This window comes from Siniperca chuatsi, linkage group LG20 (assembly GCF_020085105.1).
Source record: "Siniperca chuatsi isolate FFG_IHB_CAS linkage group LG20, ASM2008510v1, whole genome shotgun sequence".
Lineage (NCBI taxonomy): Eukaryota > Metazoa > Chordata > Actinopteri > Centrarchiformes > Sinipercidae > Siniperca > Siniperca chuatsi.
This window is the reverse complement of record NC_058061.1, coordinates 13,941,453-13,960,824: the sequence shown is the minus strand read 5'-3', so window position 1 is coordinate 13,960,824 and position 19,372 is coordinate 13,941,453. Positions and strand designations below refer to the sequence as shown.

Genomic DNA, 19,372 nt, shown 5'->3' with positions numbered 1-19,372 from the left:
TATAAGAAATGTGTTAGTTACATTACATTATTATGGCTCAGCAATATGTGGCCACTTTTATTCAAAACTTAGCGACAATTAGCTGATATAACATTGGGTTGTTTACAGTACACATTTTGTTTCGGCTGGGTTGAACATACAATATATGGGTTGAACACTGTCACATCGTCTGAAGTATGTCATGCGTTCCGAACACAACAGGTGGCAGTGGAGATGCACACAGACTATGAACCTTTTTATACAGCCGATGCTGTAAACACACACAGCGGTCTAACGTCAGCCGTGGGGGAGGATTGCTGTGTGGAAACAAGAAGATAAAGCCAGCTAAGTTACAAGACTGGCAAAGTGGAATAACGTTACCTTCACAGACCAAGTGAGTGACAAAAAGCAAAGGTGGCATTGTAATAGAGTAATTAAACTTTAGCCAAAGCCAGGCTCGGCTAGCACAGCATACATGTCTGTTAACTAACGTTAATGTTTAGTTGGTGCTAAATTAGCTAACGTTAGCCAAACAGCATGCAACGTCGGCTAGAGGTCAGCATTAACTTATTAAGATAGCGTTAATAGCTAGTTCTTGTTTTAAGTGCTTTCAACAAACGAGACAACAGTCGGAGCGTGTGAGGTAACGTTAGCGTTAATGTTGTCTGAACTGAACTATCGTTAACAAGCAAACAAAATATGCTAACGTTAGCGAAACCTTCTAAACACGTGACTATAAACGTTACAACCCACTTGAACTCAATTCATTTCGTAACACATGACGGCAGTGTGCCTGGTGTTTTACTGAAGCTGTTAAATATCGGTTGCATAAAAGCTGGCTAGCAAAGAAGTGCAGAACTTTGGTAAGCTTGACGTTACTTAAAAGGGCGAGTGAACAAAAGCCGAGTTAGCTGCCTGAGAAAGGAAAGGTATGTATTTTTCTTCTGGACTGTATTCTGCTACAAAACGGGAAACCTGACTCTCTGAAGTTAAGTACTGGCTTTATCCCAGCTGTTGTTGGTTTACACTAATAGTATTTTGCTGTCTTTTAGAAATGCAGTCTGTGGTAAAACAAAACTTCCATTCGGAGACGGAGGGAGACATCAACAAACTCATCAACCTCAAGCTCAATGCATCCTACACCTTCCTTGCTCTGGTAGGATTTCTGTAACAGTAAAATTAATCCACAGCAGTATAGTCCCTGTATGACTAGTAGTATTTGTTATGTGATGTATTTAATTAAAACCTGTTTTTGCTTTCATATAAAACGGTAGATATTGTTCTCTTTGCTAGGAATCCTCTTTCTTATCCCCTAACTGTGTTTCTCTCATCTCTCTAGGGTATGTATTTTGACAGGGATGATGTTGCCTTGCCAAATTTCTCCAAATTTTTCCTGGAGCGCTCGGTGAAAGAGAGGGAACAGGCTGAGAAGCTGCTGGAATATCAGAACATGAGAGGAGGGAGAATTTTGCTTCAGACCATTGCTGTAAGACCACAATGTCCAGTTTTTTTTTGTTTTTTTTGGGGGGGGGGCATTTTTAAGCCATTATCGATAAGATTGGTACATGTCTTGTTACATATGTTTATTCAAGAATCAACTTTTTGTTCTAGAAACCAAGTAGAGAGGATTGGAGAGGTGGTCTGGATGCAGTGTCCTTTTCCCTGGACTACCAGAAGTCCCTGAACACATGTATGCTTGATGTGCACCGCAGAGCTGGTATCCACACTGACCCTCACGTAAGTCTGGCACTGTTAGGTAGATATAACTGCCACTTGTTCTAAGGCTATTGTTTATTTGAGAGAGTGGATGTGAAAAAAATAAACAACTTTTTTGTGTGAATATATTACAAGGGACATGTATTAAGCAAAATCACAATCTGGAAGATTTGAGGAATGTTTAGTCAATTAAATATTAACTGTGTCCTAATTTATTCCCTATTCAACCACCTTTTTATAGCATTGTTTTACATCTTACTCACTATTTTCTGTCTTACTTCTTTTTTAGCTGTGTGACTTTCTTGAGCAGCACTTCCTCACCGACAGCCATGACACTATCAAAAAGCTGGGCGATTACGCTGGAAGTCTGACCCGCATCACTGCATCTGAGACACACGGTCCTATGGGAGAATACCTCTTTGATAAACACACTCTGTAAAGGTCACAGAAGTACAGTGAAACAAGCTCCACATTTCAAAAGATACATAGTCAAGAGACCACCAGTCCCTCACACTGTGAATTCTTCTCCGTTTAAAAAAAACTACACAACACTTTCACAGTTTGACAAACTTCATTCTTGTACCAATGGCACAAGAGAAGTTCAAAGCAAAATAACAGAAAATACCTCAATTTTTCTTAAACCATAGTGGAAAAATAATGGTCTCACTAATATGGTGCTAAAAACTATAATTTTTCTAAGCTGTTAAATGAGTCACTTGTTTATTTAGACTCAGTTGTATCATGTGTCATGCATTCCAGTGTGTCAGAGGTTTTAACCTTAATAAATATTGTTTAATGCATACAATTCTGAGTCAAAATTATTTAGAGTTTAAGATTTGGAATATCATTGAAACATTGAATAAAGTCAGATTATGCTGACATATTGTTTTCGTCTTTCTTTTTTTACAATATGTTCAGACAGATAGTCATCTCATCTGTCATGCAGTCTAAACACACTTTATGTGCTTTTCCTAATGTCATGTCTGCACTTACAGAACACTGTAAAGATAACAGTGGGACTTTGCTTACTCACTGGGAGCTTAATGTTTAACATTAGGCTACCAGACAGCTTGTGGTTAAAAATGTCCATGCTGCTTCTTAGTAAATTACATGTTTCTGCAAAGATAAGATTTAGTTGTAAGTATGTCAACAGAGTGTATCACAACCAGGCGTATGTCTTAATTTACTGTGTTAGTGTTTCATTTGCAATCTAGTGATGCAGTGCTGCAACACACCCAAGATATATGACGAATACTGTACTTGTTAAAAAAATATATATATTGTATAAATTCTTGATTTTCAACAGTGTTTACAAAACATTAGGGTATGATTAAAATGGTCTTTAGTAGTGTATTCTTAAAATCTAGAGAAGTGTCCTCATAGGGGAAAAAAGGTCCTGTTAATTAGCTGACCTCGCTGACTACAAAAGCCAGGTGTTGACTGGACACTGCACACTACAGGGGGAATATAATGCAACCAAGTACAACAGCCCTGCAATAAATGCTGTAAAGTTCACAATATTCCATTTTATGTTGCTGTGTAAGTGTTTGGTTTTTTTGCAGTTTAGTTAGTTAACTATTAGAGGAGGCTGTTGCATGTTGGATTGGAGCCACTCAGATCTCCAGATGTAGCAGTGCAAACACATGGCAGCATGCCTGGGGATTACTGTTCACAGTGCTCTAAATGCGGATATGTGTTCAGTGTGTACAGAAAAATTGTAAGTCAAGGGATGGGGAGGATGGACTATCCACTGTCAGTGAAAGTTGTTGGTAGATTGACGATTGACTATGAGGACAGCTATGCTTAGGGGATTAGTGAAGGGCCTGATGCACTACAATCTCTTCAGTCTAATGGATAAACACAATCACCACTGCTGTGTCTCACCAGTCTAATGAACAGTCACTTTTCCTACTCAACAAAGAGAAGCCTTAAATTGTTGAGCATGTGTGTTTTTTTAAACAGTGGGAGTAGTAATATAAGAAAAGGTGATGTTGCTCTTTATGCATCTTCAGTCAGAGACATAAAGCAACAGATGTGTTGTCAGCATTCTAATATCGGGAGGAGGGGTGGGGGGGATTAAATCAAAACATTGCTCTAGTGATTTGCCAGCGCTTTAGCTTTGATGGAAAGGGTTGTAGGGAGCCTGCCAGTCACAGTCAGCAGCATACCGAAGGAATGATGGGTGTGTAAGGGCTCCAACAGGCCAAAGGGGAAGCAACAATTAATACACTTTGAACTAAAAGTTGCTCCAAAAGCTCTTTCAGTATAGAGGGAATTAAAGGAACATATCACCAGGTAAGATAAATATGCATAAGATTTCAAACATTTCTGTTATGATTAAGTGCAAGATCACTGCATTGCAAAAGAAAATTTTAACTGGTGAGAAAAAGCTAGACTATTTTAATTGAGTGTTTTTTATGATAAATTGATAAAAAATGTTATGATGGACATACCCACTTAAAGGACTGGTTAATCTCTTGACTGGCTCTTTTGCTGTGAATTATTTGCCTGTAGTTTCGGCTGATAAGAATTACCTATAAATGTGAATAGACAACATTTTAATTTCATTCAGCATCTTCCTCTATTAAAAAGCAGCTGCAACTAGACAAATGTGACAATTGCCTTTAAGGAATTTCATTGATTCCAACAAAAAAAATTACTTTTCATGTACATTATATAATATATATTTAAACAATTATGTTTTTTTTTCTTATTTTAAATACTATGGGAATAACTATTAATGAAAACTACTAATAAAAAGATTGGGGTTTCCCCTCATTCTTGGCGACAGTCCATTGGGCTTCTTTTGAAATACCTTAATAAACAGTCGTCATTCCAGAAAACTCTCCAAGGGAGAAAAAAATGGGGGAGGAGACCAACCCCTATTTATTTAAGCTTTGAGGATCTGGGATTTTGGATTAATATTGTAGCGCCAGAGTTTAATCCAGTTACGTGCAGAGACAGTGACGAGAGAAAAATGGGGATGGGACAAACGCGGGAGTAAAAGCGTGGGCTATGGGGTGGGGAAGATGACAGAGGGAATGAGAGTAACAGAGGGATTAGGGTCAGCCATGTTAAGCATCTGGCTTAGAGATTTCCTATGCTCTTAACTGTACTGTAGTGCATCGACATAGGGATTACACAGTGTACATACGAAGTTGTGTTATATCTCACGGTAGGAGCCAGCATGACAGAGAACATAACAAACCAACAGCACATGAATAACTTCACCCATTCTGCTGTTTTGACAGCTGACATGAGGTTGCCTAGTGCTGGGGTCCGGGCCCGGAGGGCTGCGGAGCCGTCTGAACCGGAGCCAGAGGAAGCAACAGAGCCAGTTCATCATGAGCACTCCCATACAGAACACCATGAGCACTCCCATACAGAACATCACCCCGGCCACGACTACAAACACATGAAGGAGAAGTTCATGAATGAACTTGGTCATCTGCCAAGTAATCCACTTCTAGAATTTGCAATTTACTTGTTGAAATAAACTGTATATCTTTGCTTATTATTTGAAAGAGGAAATCCACCCCTGTACAGAATTGACATTATGATAAATACATATTATTACATATTTGTATTTACCATTTTAGTCCATCTGAATATAGTCTTTAATAAAGGTCAAATATATTATAGATATGAGAGGAAAAAGAGTGTGACATATTCGACATAGTATAAAGAATTTTATTTTTTTTATTTTATAGTAATATGAGATTGTTTTCTGGGTCATCACACCAACTATTTTTGCCGTTCATACCCATGCAAATCTAAGTGGAAAAAGTGCATGAGAATTGTTTTCCCTTCAGTTAACAGCTACTGCTGAGTTGCACAGGAGTCAGGCACTTAATGATGCACTGCACTGCTGGGGGTTGCACAGAGCCACTCCCAGCTGGTAGTGTGTTATTATCAGATTGTGGTGAAGGGTGTTGCACACATGCATGCCTAGATAAACGAGTGCTTAAAGAGCCCAATCAACTGTTGTAAAAAGCACCATATTTTATTTCAATAGTATCATTACTTTGATGATGTTACGTATTACATCCTTGGTTCTGTTTCCAAGCTTTGGAAAAGGAGTTTATGTTCAAAAATATTGTTCGAACTGATTTAGATTATAGGAGTAAATTTATGAAAGTGTTTTTTTCTTTGATGTAATGTCAAGATGTGACAGATTTAAAGCCTCTTGAAAATCCTGATGTGTAAGACCAACAAGCTTTTACAAAGCATTCAATATGTCTACTTTAATGTTTGTTTCTTGTTTGCTTTGTTGGGGGTTTTGTTATTGTTATTGTTTTATTATAGATTTTTCCACATCATGCTACTATTGTGAATGTAAAGGACATCAGGGGATCAGACATCTTCTCCTTTCTGCATATAGTGAATACTGTTAAGTGAATTCACCTCTTTTTATTTTGCAGTTCCCATGTGGGCAGTAGGAGCCATTGTTGTGGTGGTCCTGGTTTTGGTGGCATGTTGCATCTTCTGTCTTTTCAAAAAATGCTTTGTGAAAACGAAAAAGCCAAAGAAAGTGAGGGAGAGGAAGACAGGTCGCCGCAGAAAGGAAAAGGAAGGTGAAGGAGAGGCTGGAGAGAAAGTATGTGATTTCCTGTAACCCATTATTCTATAATCTTACCTGATTTAGATCGTCATGATGAATATCCAGTGCACTGATGTTTTTATCTTGTAGGAGGGGGAGGTGAAGAAGGAGGGGGAGGAAGAGGAGAAAGAACAGGAAAAGTTGGGTAAACTGGAGTTCTCGTTGGACTACAGCTTCACAGATTCCCAGGTAGGTCCTGTGTGAAAACAAAATCATTATCAGGTTCATCAAAGACATTCATATTAATGATTAGAATAAAGGGTCTCAACAAATAACCATCACAAAGAAATTTATACACTCTTTTCATGACAGCTTAAACTTTTTCCATTCACTGGTCATTCTGACACTTGTTCTCTTTCCTCTGAAGCTTATAGTGGGTATCCTCCAGGCTCAGGACCTTGCTGCTATGGACATGGGGGGAACCTCAGACCCCTATGTCAAAGTCTTTTTGTTGCCAGACAAAAAGAAGAAGTATGAGACCAAAGTTCAACGCAAGAATTTATGCCCTGTTTTCAACGAGACTTTCATCTTCAAGGTACCACGTGCCTGACATTGTGCCTTTGTTGACTTGATGTTGTCTGTGTTTTGTTTGTTCTTTCTCTTGTCTTTATGGCTCTGTCACAGCTTGCATTGGTGTTCCACAGGTTGTTGATGACATATCACTTTTTACCCTAATGAGGCAGAAGTTTAGCCTATGTCTCTCCTTCCCCTTGTCTTTAGTCTTTCATTCCCTGAATGGTGTATGTCAGTGTATCCCTACCCAAAAAACAATTTGTAAATTTAGCTACATGTAAACAAAATTGTCTACCTTCACCTATTCTACATCCAAATGTTATAATAACCTGTTTTTCTAGATCCCGTATGCAGAGTTGGGCGGAAAGACTTTGGTGCTGCAAGTTTTTGACTTTGATCGTTTCTCCAAGCACGATATGATTGGTGAGATAAAAATTCCGATGAACAGTGTTGACTTGGGCCAGCCAATGCAACAATGGAGAGATTTGGAGAGTGGTGAGAAGGAGGAGGTATGATATATTGTTTTTTCATTAAACCTTGTGTCACTTCTTCATTTTCTTTGATGGGATATAATCGTAAGACATAATATTTTCCTTTCAGCAAGAAAAACTGGGCGATATTTGCATTTCTTTACGGTATGTACCCACTGCTGGAAAACTGACAGTGAACATCATGGAGGCAAAGAATCTGAAGAAAATGGATGTTGGTGGCTTATCGGGTAATTAAGCCTCCTTCCACTTTACCACCATTACCATTCTGTCAGATATTTGCTTGATTCATTGTAAAAAATTGGCTACTTCAACAAACTTCAGTCTCATGAGGAAGTAAAATAGCCCCACAAAACACAGCTATATCACCCTCTTTTCCTCTTCCATAAGATCCGTATGTGAAGATTGTTCTGCAGCAAAATGGGAAACGGATTAAGAAGAAAAAGACGACAGTCAAGAAAAACACGCTCAATCCTTACTTTAATGAGAGTTTCAGCTTCGATGTCCCCTTTGAGCAGATACAGGTAGGCTGTCTTCATATCAGTTATCAATTTGAAATGCAACAGACACTAAGTGTTGATGTGGGGAATGATTTGATAACACATCTCTCTTTTTTCTTTCAGAAAGTGCAGGTCGTCATCACAGTGTTTGACTATGATAAACTTGGGAGCAATGACCCCATTGGAAAGACCTTCATGGGTTATGGTGCTACAGGAGTTGGCCTGCGCCACTGGTCAGATATGCTTGCAAATCCCAGGCGTCCAGTAGCCCAGTGGCACACTCTCCTGCCAGAAGAAGAAGTCGATGCGGCAGTCAAAGCAAAACCTCGTTAGAGTCGCACCTTGTTTGAGTATCAAATACTGCTGATATGTTACTTATTGTTAATCCTGATGTTTCCTCAATTTGCATGTTCTGTTTTCCATTTTGTTTCTTTTAAGACAGTTTAATGTGTGTGTGTGTGTGTGTGTGTGTGTGTGTCTGTAAATGTGCATCTTTTGTGTATTTGTGCTCACGCATGGGCCTAGTAAAATTTGGATCCGTGAGGAAGAATTACACTGGACCTTTTTGCTCTTTTTGAAGTGCTGTGGTGCAACAGAGTCCTGAAACATGCTTGTTGTAATGCTCTGGATTTTTTCAAATGAAAATAAACCCACAATGGACAATTTCACATCAATGCTTCTGTTATTCTCTTACCTTTAGTTTGATTTAATTCGATGGGTTATTTAAGTAATTATTAGTTGATGTTCTTACTGTTTAACTGTAAGAAGTAATTAAATGAAAGCTGTAGGAGTTGTAGAAATTACTCCAGAATGCTATTAGGGAGAAGAATATTATGGATAATTAATTTATTCAACAATGTTTCATCATAATAATGTATTGGTATTAATTAGAATTTAAAGAGAGGAGACTACTATCAAATCCAGCCATGTCACCGGTAGATGGCGCCTGTCCTCCCCATTTAGAAACTGTATCCTAGCAACAGAACCCAAACTTTCTGTTCAGACGGTTAACTGCAAACTTTGTCATAATTCAGTCGGTGAGGTGAGTTTTCCCTTTTGTTTCAGTTGATAGTATCTGCTCGCAGCTTATGACAGGTTTTATCACCATATGAAGGTCACAGACGGGTCTGTGCCTCTGGATAACAGCTTTATTGATAAGCTAACGTTAACATTATTAGATGTTCTTTTGACCAAGTACCGTTAGCTAGCTAGTTCGTGCTAAGCTAAGCTATCTCACATGGACACTGTGCCAACTGACACTAACATTAACATTACTAGTTGAATCATGGTGTGAACCACTTACAGTCAGGTTTACGGCTTTGTTTATCTTTCTTTAGGCCACATTACAGGATGAGTGCTGGACGGGCATGTGAGGGCGCGGGCTGCATCACTTGGTGGGGCTTCAGTCCTGCGCGCGACCTACTGAGTACGGGTGAGAGCCTCAGGTGCACGAGGATGCGTGGTCTGCCTACACACGTGCATCAGAGCAGTCAGTTTTATGCAGTGGTGAAAAGTAACTAAGTACATTTCGCTCAGGCACTGCACTTTAGTGCGATCTTGAGGTATTTGTACTTACTTGAGCGCTTCCATTTAGTGCTTCTACTTTATTCCACTACATTCATCTGAGAGCAATAGTTACTTTTCAGGTTAAGTTTTACATACAAAACATATGAGGTGTTATGATGCACTGTTAGAGATTAAACTGCCCATTAGTAGGCTATATAATATATAAAAATATAAAATAAAATACAAAATATATGTAATAAAATTAGCTTCATCTCGATCAACTACAACATTAAAGTACAGCTTACATGTTAATGTATAATAATAATAATCCAACACTAACAGGGGCCATTCTACATAATAGGTACTTTCACTTTGACACATAAAATACATTTGTTACTTTTGTAATTTACTTTTACATAAGTAATATTTTGAATGCGGGACCTTTACCTGTAATGGAGTATTTTATAGTATGGTATTGCTACGAGTTTTACGTTATGCTGGTAGATAATGCATTACAATAACAGAAGCGGAAAACAACATGAGTTTTAATGAATTTAGCGATGTACACAAAACCAGACAAATCACTCATGAACACTGAAACAATCTGTATAACAAAGTGTTTCTGTTATTTTGTGCATCACATTTAAATAGCACAGGAGATGTGTAGGGCTGGATATCCTTTGAAATGTTTTTGATACTAGTGCTGACACAATATCCTACTTTTTTGATGGCTTACTTTGAGACCCATAAACATTTTGTCCCCAAAAAAGAAAGCAATTCTTATTTTTCATTTACTCCTCCAATGATAAATGTTTTTAAACAGAAACAGCTGTAAAAGAACACAGCCTGTGTAATATTTATACAATGTATAATGTATGAAATGTATACATCATTTAAATATCTGAATAAAGAGTAAGTAAACAAGACTACAAATATGACCATACATTCAATCCTAACTTTTCATACTCAGTGACACATTTCAGTTGGTACAAAAAAAGTATTGAGGTTTGATACCCAGCCCTGGAAGTATGGTGTATTGGAACTACTGTATGCTTTCTCTCTCTGTGCCTAGGCCCTGTGAGACTCGAAGGGGAGGTCAATGTTTTACTGGTTGGCAGTGGAGATCCACGACATATTTTGAAGACCATTGCTGGTTTGCAGAACGAAGCAAGCCTTCATGTGAGCCTCATTCTCTGAAATTGTCATGTGACCCCTGAGAACAAATTGGTATGCTCTACTGTGAGCTGCAAACTTCTTCTCTCTGCTCTACTGCAGGTGTGGGTGATAGAAAACAGCATGGAGGAGGTGGCTAGACAGCTGCTGCTCCTCTACCTGGCACTGATTCCTCAGGAAAGCATGGGAAATAATGGTGGGTGGCATTTTGTGAAATTCTTCACTTTATAAATGTTCAGTAAAAATATCAATAAAGCTAGATGTGTCCTGAACATTTAAGTTAATTTGCCATGGTTTTTATTTTCAGAGAAGACAGAGGTTTTCCTGGAGGTGTTTGGGAACAGTGAGATCCGCAGTCAGACAGAAGAGACACTGAGGCGTGCAGCATCACAGCTGTCTCTGTCTGTTACCGAAACACTGGAGACACCCACACACCCCTGTCTGAACACAACTCTTCTCAAGGTACAGTAATCTGCTAGACAAGCCTATCTTGGGTGTTTCTTTAAGAGCTTATGATTGATCTTTTTCTGAAATCAGACACTGAGGCCTGCTCAGTCAAACCCATGTGAAACTAGACTTGGTATACAGTACATAATGGACAAAATGCGGCTGTGTAAGTGCTCCACATATTCAGTGAAAGTCTACTAATTTCATAATTTAAATATTTCTACAGTTCAAGGAGCGAGATGAGCTGGCCAGGATATTCAAGTTGTGGATCCAGCCTCAGTCTTCATCATCTTCATCTGAGTGTTCTGCTCCTATCTTAATGTCCAAAGCCTGGGATTATCGGGTCAGGCAGCACCTTGGAACACGCTACAACACCAAGAGGGGCTGCTTCGACTGGGACCTTACAATGAAACTGCACGAGAAAGGGGTATTTGAATATTTGGTGTACTTTCACAAAATTTGCCCACAGAGATTCTTTTTTAGAAGGACAGAAATGTGGAGGCCTAAATGTTGCACTGAAGGATGGACACCCTTTTTGTACTGGCTCTCTATCTGCAGTGTGGTGTCATCAACAAACAACAATATGTGCGATGGAGGGAACAGGGTTTGGCGTTCGAAATGAGGGAATGCGTCTACCAAATAACCAATCCAAGTTTGCTCTCTTCAAGAGTGTTCAGTCAGGTCAGCTGTTTGTTTTTCTACGCAACGTTTCTACACAATGCAGCAATAAGACGGCATGAAGGAGCTTAACTTTGCGTGTGTCTGGACAGAAACACGACAAAGTGGCTGTCAGGGGCTACTGGGGAGACATTGTTTCCAGTCCTTACCTCTCCTTTGGCATTGAAACTGATGACAAGAGCCTGCTGAAGACACAGAATGGGCAACACATCAAAGTAAATTATTCAGTAGTAATGGCACGGATTACATGTTAGTTTATTATGTCTTCATTTCCTTTTATCGTACAGCTGAGGAACATATTAATGTCAGTTTTTTGTCCTCCCTTCCTGTCCTCACATCCACAGACAGCCCAGGATATCTCTTTTGCAAATGTACAGGCACTGTTCCAGTCCCTGTCCAGTAGACGGGGCTGCCCCACTACTTCTCAGTCAGACACAGAGGCCCCACAGACTGACCGAAAATCTGTCACCATTAATGGTAAATGGCTATTAACACTAGCAGGCCTGTGGCTTCAGATGATTGTCAGTGCAGCTCAGGCAATGACAAAAGCCGTTTAACTCACACATAATTTGTTGTTTCGGTGTGTTTTAACGTGCATGTTTAAAAACATTGAAGAAGCGTAACTGATAACTGGGTCTTTAAGCTTTTCTGTGTATGGTAGATCACTTCCCATCCTTCTGAAGCCTGTTTTGATGTTTAGCACACAGGAAACAGTAACTGTGTATGAAACCTGATGGTTTTAGCACTGAATTTTCTTAAATCCTCTTCAGACTTGATGCGTCTGAATGGAATCTCTGTGACCTTCCTGCCTATGGACTCACTTTACAAACTGCCAGAAAAACAGAAATATTCCCACTTCTTCAACACCATCTACTTCTCTGCCAGGTGAGAGCTTTTTTTGCTCTAATTACTACAAATATAATTTTATAGAGTAAATCATTCATATTTTCTTAAATATAAATATAGTAACTCAATCTAAAATAGGATCCCTTCACCATCCTGTCTTCTCAACTAGAGACTACTGATATGAGTGCTGACCATGTTTAATTTCTGTGTTTTTGTTTCCCTCTCTGTCAATGCTGTAAAGCTGCGTGCACCAGCTGGGCCCGACAATGAGACAGATTGCAGCACCAGACGCTGTGCTTGTCGTGGAGTTGGCCAAGTGAGGGTTTTTATAGTAACAGGGCTTGTTACCATGGTGACAGTACAGTCACAGAGAGTACAGTGACTATGCTATGTAATTCACAAGTGCAGAGTGTTTGCTTTTGCGAATCTGATGTTTCATGTTTGCTACATATTTAAGTTTATTGATAAACAGTTAATACTAACTCTAACTGCGGTCTTTGCATTTAAGTTTGTGTGTCATTGTGTGTATCAGGTACATTTTGGATCTGAACAAAGAGCAAGAAGCAGGCTTTGCAAAGAAAGTGGTGAGCATCGCTCTCAAGGCTGAATTTGAGCCGTGGCAAGCCGGGAAGAGTGATGACGTCCATGCTGTTTTCATACCACAGAAGAAGTAAAGGTGGTTAATTTAAGCAGGGCTGTTTAGTCTATATGTAACAGATTGATTGTCAAGGTGATATTGCTTAACAGCACAGACATTTTACAAGATCTTATGCAGTCAGAATTTATTTTTCCTTCATAAGGAAGTGTACCAGTCAATGAGTAGTAACTGTGAGTTGCCTCAGGTAGTAGTTCATTTTTGTTTGTAGTAGCTGTGAATTTTTACATGTTTTAATTTTCATGAATAATAATCACATTTAGTTTCCAATTTGAATGACACTTATAGAAAATGTCCATTTTATGTACACGTGCATTTTAATAATTACAGATGCAACTGCAAGTGAATGTATTTCAATAAATGCCACACAAAAATCTCTTCTATCTCTCTTAGCTTAAGTGATGAACACTGCAAAATTGCTGCAATCTTGTCCTGAAACTATTGAAGCGTCTTCTTTGTGCCTCGTGTGTGAGTTCACTTCCAGCGTCCTCCAACCTTCCCCTTACCATGAACCTTTTTGCTGCATTGAGACAAGAAAATGTAAAGTAGATTATAAACTGCCATAGTCAACACAGAAATTACCAGCAGGTGTGACTGAGTGGCAATTGAAAAGGAAGTATAACTACTTCCCTTTCTGCTCTATCACTCTATGTTCATATTGTAGATGTGTGCATCCTGTACATAAAGTGGCAGATGTTAAAGAGCTGTGAACTTGGCATTTCCTAAATGCGACTGCCATCCATCTGTGGTATGTTTGCATAGTCTATGCAAAGTAGCTCTCTACAATGCTCTACTTTTTTTTTCTTTGGGTGTGGGAGTTGTGTGCAGACCAACTCACAATTTCTGAGCATGTTGGATTCTGTTCAGGAGGACAATGATCTGAAAAAAAACAAACCGATTCTGACGTCACAAATTAGCCATTTTTAAAATACCGGTTTTGTATATTCTCAGCTAAATGGCTCACCTCATACTTCTGCCTCCTTGTCTTCTCAGTCAGGTCAAATTTCTCTGACTCCAGTTGGTATATCCATTCCCACATCTCCTTGGCTCTCTCTCTAAAACACAACAGTATTAATACCTTGAGATGACAGAAGTATACATCTTCTAAAATCTTAATAAAACGTCACAGCTACTTTTTCTGCAGCAGCTTTAAATGGTATGTGCCAGGCATTCCTACAACATGGAGCTGGTTTAAAATGTAATGGATGTTTATTTAAAATGAACCCAAATCTACTGGCAACAACAACAAAAACTGTATCAGTCTTTAATGGACCTTAAACTGACCTCAGGCCGTCCTCTCTCAGGTTCTCAAGAGCCAGTGGCTTGCGTCTCTCTGCGAGAGTCTTCTTCTTGATTTCCCTCGCAGTTTGCCTTTTGCCTCGCCTCTGCTCTACCTGCAGGAAGCAAACACAACTCACTCATCAGACACACATGAACTCTGACTGTCATGTTCTTTCAGAGGGAACTAGAAATTCTATGCACTCCACATACTTGCAGTATACAGTGACACACCTGCCTACAAAAATATTATTCTGACCTTGGCCAGGAACCCTCCAAAGTGAGCCCCCATGTTAGAGAGCACTTTCTTCTTCTTGGCCTCATCTTCTGCCCTCTTCTTGGCCTCTTCATCCTCTTTCCTCTGTCTCTCCTCCTGGGGAGGACATCGTAAGCTGATTACTGCAGTTACATTAACTTAAATTACGACTGAAACCTTTTCTACGATTAACTTAAATTGTTGTCTGCCAATCTTGTATAGTGTGTAGGGTCAACATATTGTGATCTGAGTGGATTATGGACATGCATGGATTAAACAACATATGTAGAATACTGTTAAACATTAATTACAGCAATCCGTGTCTGTCTGTCCCGCTCTTTTTCAGCCCTCACACGCTGCTGCTCAGCTCTCTCTGCCCGGCGGCTCTCCTAAAACAGAACAAAACTATGTCAGCTGGACTTTTACACGTGTCTCTGTAATCATTATTATTATGAATAGTCAGTGTATCCTGACAGATCTCTCTTTCAGACAAATAAATGGGAAAACAGCATGCGAAAGGCATTACTATCCTGTCTTTGAGTCCAATCAGCTCCTCTTCCTCTTTCTTCCTCTGCTCAAAGTGGACATCAATCAAAGTCTGCAGCTCCAGAAGATCTTTCTCCATCCTTTTCCTATGGATATCCTAACACGGACCAGTGAATACACAGATCAAGATTATTTAATGCTGCTGTTGGTGCTGTGATTGTGTAATTGTTCCATTAAAAACAATCTTGAAGGAACATACATCAAAGTCAACCCTCTCCCCCTCGGGGATTTTAGGGGCAGCCAGCTGTGTGACCAGTGGCCTGTAAAATAACATGAAGGCATGTCAACATATACAGGGTTTGGGCTTTTTTTTTTTTTTTTTTTTTTTTTTTTTTTTGACTGATCACATTACTTTTACTTATTTGCGATGCATTTAGTGGTAAAATCTGACAATATTTTTTGATGCAGAGTATTCCCTTGTAGTCTTACTTGTATTTGGGGCGTTCTTCTTTGACATGACAGCCAGAGCAGCAATGAAAAAGTGAATCAGTTCATTTTTTATAAGCCACAGTTAGATTTGAAAACACAACACGTAAAATTAATCCATGTTTAACGCTAATATGCAAAGAATGAAGTTTTAATACATCACAAAACCCACAGTTCATGGCCACTGTTCATAACCCTACAAAAGATAAACTGCGTTTTTTTATACCGTTACTGTGCCCGGAGGCAATTCAAAGAGCCCTGTTCATTTTGAATTTAAATTCAAAGTCCCCTTGTGTTTTACCATGCTACTGATGATGGATGATGAAAAACATAACTGAAAGCTATAAGCAAACACTGGATGGATTATAATGCGCAAATCAATATTTACATTTTGAAGTATCCTGTGGGGATGCCCAGGTTGCTGTTTTAGCTTGTATCTGAATGTGTTATATTATAAGGAAAAGGTCGATAAAATCAATACAGTTCAACATCACAGTCTCACCTCCCTCTCCCTGCTCCTCATCTTCTTCTGGAGAAAGAAAGAGTGACAGAGTGATTGAGTTGAGAGAAAAGATGAAACTGCTGCTTTATTAAATTATTAAATGAATGTCCTTACCTTCGTGATGGCCTCTAAATAAAAGAAGAATTGAAAGAATACATCAGACATGCCCTAAAACAGAAGCTCATGAATGTAGAAAAGTTAACTGGTTGGACTGGATTGACTCACCCATGATCTTCTAAATCAGACATGGTGACACTGGAGAGAAAACCAGTATAACCAATATAAAAAATCAATGATGTTATAAATGTGCAACAGCATTAGCCCAATATATGAAAGGTCTCATTTAGTTTTTTAATTAAAAAAAAAAAATGTAGTTCCGCTAAAAAAGGGTTACGGCTGCATACTTCTTAAATTGTCATAATTTGCCAACAACGTGGGTTTGTCCATTATTACATTCTGCAAACTTACCTTATTGGGGGATTTTAGCAGCAAACACAGACCAAGTACACTTGTGATGCGATGACTGGAGTTAGCCCTCAACTCCCTGAAAAACTTTAAGGCTAGACTATGTAACATTTGAAAGACACAATCTTCCACTTAGAAATAAAAAGCTTAATTCATAAGAAATAAAACGCAACCTCACTCCATTCTATACACTAGTACAACTACACAGTTTTGCTGCTACAGCCATATTTGGTCTGGTAGGATCAGTAGCTTATGGTGGCTAACGTTAGCTAACTTTAGATATTGCTGTTTATATTACTGGGGGGGGGGGGTTCTGGATCAGTTTGCTGGCTCTTCTCTATTTTGTTACACTACATTTTAGCTCAGTCAGGTCGCCTAATGATAACGCCTTTAAAGCACCTGAAAATGGCAAATTTTGAGAAATGAGGAGAAATTCAATGTTTTGTTATTCTGTAATTTCCTCTTGAGTGAACAGTGAACATATTTCATGACTTATGAGACGGCCACTGGAGATGCATTACACGTTCAACGCAGGTCAGTGCTTTTGTTCAAAGAATAAGATTAAGGGGAAGGCCATTTGTAGCTAATGATCTAGGAATAGAAGAGGCCAGAGGGACTATAGACCAGAGCAGTGTCCTGTTTCCCAGGATAAGAGTGAGGTATCAGCTGGCCAATCCTTCTTGTTTAATTTGATTTACAAGAGAGAATGTGGGATGGAGAGATTAAGCTGGTTGGCTGGCTGCTATTAACACCAGCCAAGTCCTCTATTATCATTTGACCTATTCGCAGTCTCACTGAACTGAAGGGATCATCTAAATGTGTGTGGGGCCCCATAAATATTTTAGCATTCCTAACCATTACTTCAGCAGTTCATATATGTATTTCAGTGTGACTTGTTTCAGGAGATACAGTATTACAATTTTACAGCACAAAGTCAAAACCGTCTGATGAGCTACAGTTAAACTGAACAAACAGAAAAATTTGGTTAGACACAACAGCAATAGACCAATTTTCAAAACACTATTTTCAATGCAAAAAACTGGAAGCCCTCCCAGACTGCCTGTCTTTGAGTACATTAACATGGTAGATCAAGCACTTAGGCCACACAAGCCTCTCAGATACCGTCATAGTTAGTTTCTAGCCAAGATCTCAGAGCATGAGCATGTGAATCTGAATAAACATGGGCACATGGACAAAAGGCAGATGAGGGATTGGGAGAGGAATTCATCACATCGCTTCACTGTTGAGTGTTTCTGGCCAAACTGACTGACACACAGTCACAGACGGACGGAGAGGCCAAGGGCACCAAGAATAACCTGTTATGAGGGAGCATTTTTAATTCCAGAGATATAATACACCTTTATCAACACCCACTGACCCATTGTGGGTCCCGTGTTCAAACACATATTACGCTGTTATGTTTTGATCAAGCAGAGCCCACTGAATTTGATTATAATTAAGCAGAAATCCCAAAGTTTCAAAATATACAAGCCATCTAGTTTGGTGCAGCCATGAAAACATACCATCTTGGATTTATATATCTCACTCAATATTAACATGATATAGCTTCAGTGACTAAGTGGAACAAGCAGATGCTGAATATATTGTGTCTGTGACATTGTATAATGAAAAATCAAAACAATGAGCTGAAAGATGCTGGGGAACTGTAGATTTGGTGATAATTCTCTGTGGGTTCATCACTACGAGCGACCCTTTTCACATTACACATTATTTTACACTCATTTGATCCATTGTCATCATAAAAAATATTGATTATAGCTGCTTTAAACAAACTAATTTGAGCAAAGTGCTTCACAGCCTGAGAGTGCCACTTAAAGATTGTGCCAGATAAAAATGATGGAAGAAAAAAAAAGAAAAGCCCAACTTTTTGATTGACTGCAAATATCTCAGAAAGACAAAAGCTACTGCTTCTAGATGGTCACATATTTCAAATATCACAGCACTGTACAAGAATGAACACACTGGTTTTAGGAAAAGAACAGTGTGGAGGAAAAGTCAAAGCACATACCTGAACAGCAAAAGAGAAGGATGTTCACTGATGATGAAAACAAGGGGAGTAACAACTAGAGGGGAGACAGAGCTTTATATAAGGGGTCTTCTGGGATGACAGAGAGGTGACTTGGACTAAATGTGTGTGTGTGTGTGTGTGTGTGTGTGTGTGTGTGTGTGTGTGTGTGTGTGTGTGTGTGAGAGTCTTGTGTGGGGCATGATTTAGAAAAGAAGGACAGGGACTATATGTGGATTACTGGCAGCTTTTGGGAGCATTCGCTGAAGTCTGACAGGCAGGATAATGAGCGAAGGGTTTGTTGCTGACCTCATAGCTGAAGCAAGAGACAAAAAGACAGGTGGCAGAAGATAAATAGAGACAGATAAGAAAGAATAACAAGAAACAACAAGAAAAATTCTGTCAGGACACAAAAGTGACACAAAGTGTATGAAAGACTCGGAGCATCACTGGTACCCTTGGTGTTGGTTACAAAGCTGAACCTTGAAAGGCAATTCAAGGGAGTAAAAGCGAACTTTTTGCTGTGGAGGTTGTTCCTCTTTTTTTCACTGACTAGTCAATAGTAGCTTACTGTGTGAGATTTCCCAGGAAAACCGTTCCTAATCTTTCCTGACTGGCTGGCTGACTCTTTATATTTGAATGAACTGCAATGAATTGCAAAACCATTTAAACATGAAAAGAAATATCTAAAAACTAAGTAAGAAATCCACCACTTATACATGTGGCGCCTGTTTTGACAGAACTGCTGCCATAAAAGTCTTGTTATTGGGGA

At 39.1% G+C, this 19,372-nt stretch overlaps 4 protein-coding genes across 9 annotated transcripts; 3 read left to right on the top strand and 1 right to left on the bottom strand.

Annotated features, from left to right (window-relative positions):
• The first annotated feature begins 216 nt into the window (after positions 1-216).
• On the top strand, positions 217-2,574 carry zgc:56095 (Ferritin, lower subunit-like). Of its 2 annotated transcripts, none has more exons than XM_044179095.1 (5): positions 217-373; positions 1,032-1,135; positions 1,319-1,465; positions 1,591-1,716; positions 1,985-2,574. In XM_044179095.1, exons 2-5 carry the CDS (start codon positions 1,034-1,036, stop codon positions 2,132-2,134), a joined length of 525 nt encoding a protein of 174 aa, XP_044035030.1. In that variant the 5' UTR covers positions 217-373; positions 1,032-1,033; the 3' UTR covers positions 2,135-2,574. The 2 variants fall into 2 exon arrangements, with proteins under 2 accessions (XP_044035030.1, XP_044035031.1); XM_044179096.1 differs by having other exon boundaries at positions 358-908.
• Positions 2,575-3,764: 1,190 nt separating this feature from the next.
• On the top strand, positions 3,765-8,464 carry syt5b (synaptotagmin Vb). 2 transcript variants are annotated; one of them, XM_044179087.1, is made up of 9 exons: positions 3,765-3,990; positions 4,947-5,150; positions 6,117-6,292; positions 6,386-6,484; positions 6,663-6,830; positions 7,150-7,317; positions 7,409-7,526; positions 7,687-7,820; positions 7,920-8,464. In XM_044179087.1, the coding sequence occupies exons 2-9, from the start codon at positions 4,952-4,954 to the stop codon at positions 8,127-8,129; spliced, it is 1,272 nt and encodes a 423-aa protein (XP_044035022.1). In that variant the 5' UTR covers positions 3,765-3,990; positions 4,947-4,951; the 3' UTR covers positions 8,130-8,464. The 2 variants fall into 2 exon arrangements, with proteins under 2 accessions (XP_044035022.1, XP_044035023.1); XM_044179088.1 differs by lacking the exons at positions 3,765-3,990; positions 4,947-5,150 and adding an exon at positions 5,224-5,897.
• A 337-nt stretch (positions 8,465-8,801) lies between these two features.
• On the top strand, positions 8,802-13,479 carry LOC122867815 (dynein axonemal assembly factor 3-like). Its single transcript, XM_044179085.1, has 12 exons — positions 8,802-8,838; positions 9,134-9,228; positions 10,375-10,481; positions 10,578-10,671; positions 10,783-10,937; positions 11,149-11,349; positions 11,481-11,603; positions 11,693-11,815; positions 11,945-12,077; positions 12,371-12,485; positions 12,688-12,762; positions 12,979-13,479. The coding sequence occupies exons 2-12, from the start codon at positions 9,147-9,149 to the stop codon at positions 13,118-13,120; spliced, it is 1,350 nt and encodes a 449-aa protein (XP_044035020.1). The 5' UTR covers positions 8,802-8,838; positions 9,134-9,146; the 3' UTR covers positions 13,121-13,479.
• LOC122867820 (troponin T, slow skeletal muscle-like) lies at positions 13,396-18,696 on the bottom strand. 4 transcript variants are annotated; one of them, XM_044179091.1, is made up of 13 exons: positions 18,604-18,696; positions 16,335-16,364; positions 16,224-16,237; positions 16,110-16,136; positions 15,611-15,629; positions 15,381-15,441; positions 15,162-15,278; positions 14,947-15,024; positions 14,639-14,752; positions 14,386-14,495; positions 14,066-14,156; positions 13,940-13,980; positions 13,396-13,621 (listed from the first exon to the last, which is right to left on the bottom strand). In XM_044179091.1, exons 2-13 carry the CDS (start codon positions 16,355-16,357, stop codon positions 13,576-13,578), a joined length of 741 nt encoding a protein of 246 aa, XP_044035026.1. In that variant the 5' UTR covers positions 16,358-16,364; positions 18,604-18,696; the 3' UTR covers positions 13,396-13,575. The 4 variants fall into 4 exon arrangements, with proteins under 4 accessions (XP_044035026.1, XP_044035028.1, XP_044035027.1 ...); XM_044179093.1 differs by having other exon boundaries at positions 15,611-15,626; XM_044179092.1 differs by lacking the exon at positions 18,604-18,696 and adding an exon at positions 16,578-18,584.
• Between the last annotated feature and the right edge of the window lie 676 nt (positions 18,697-19,372).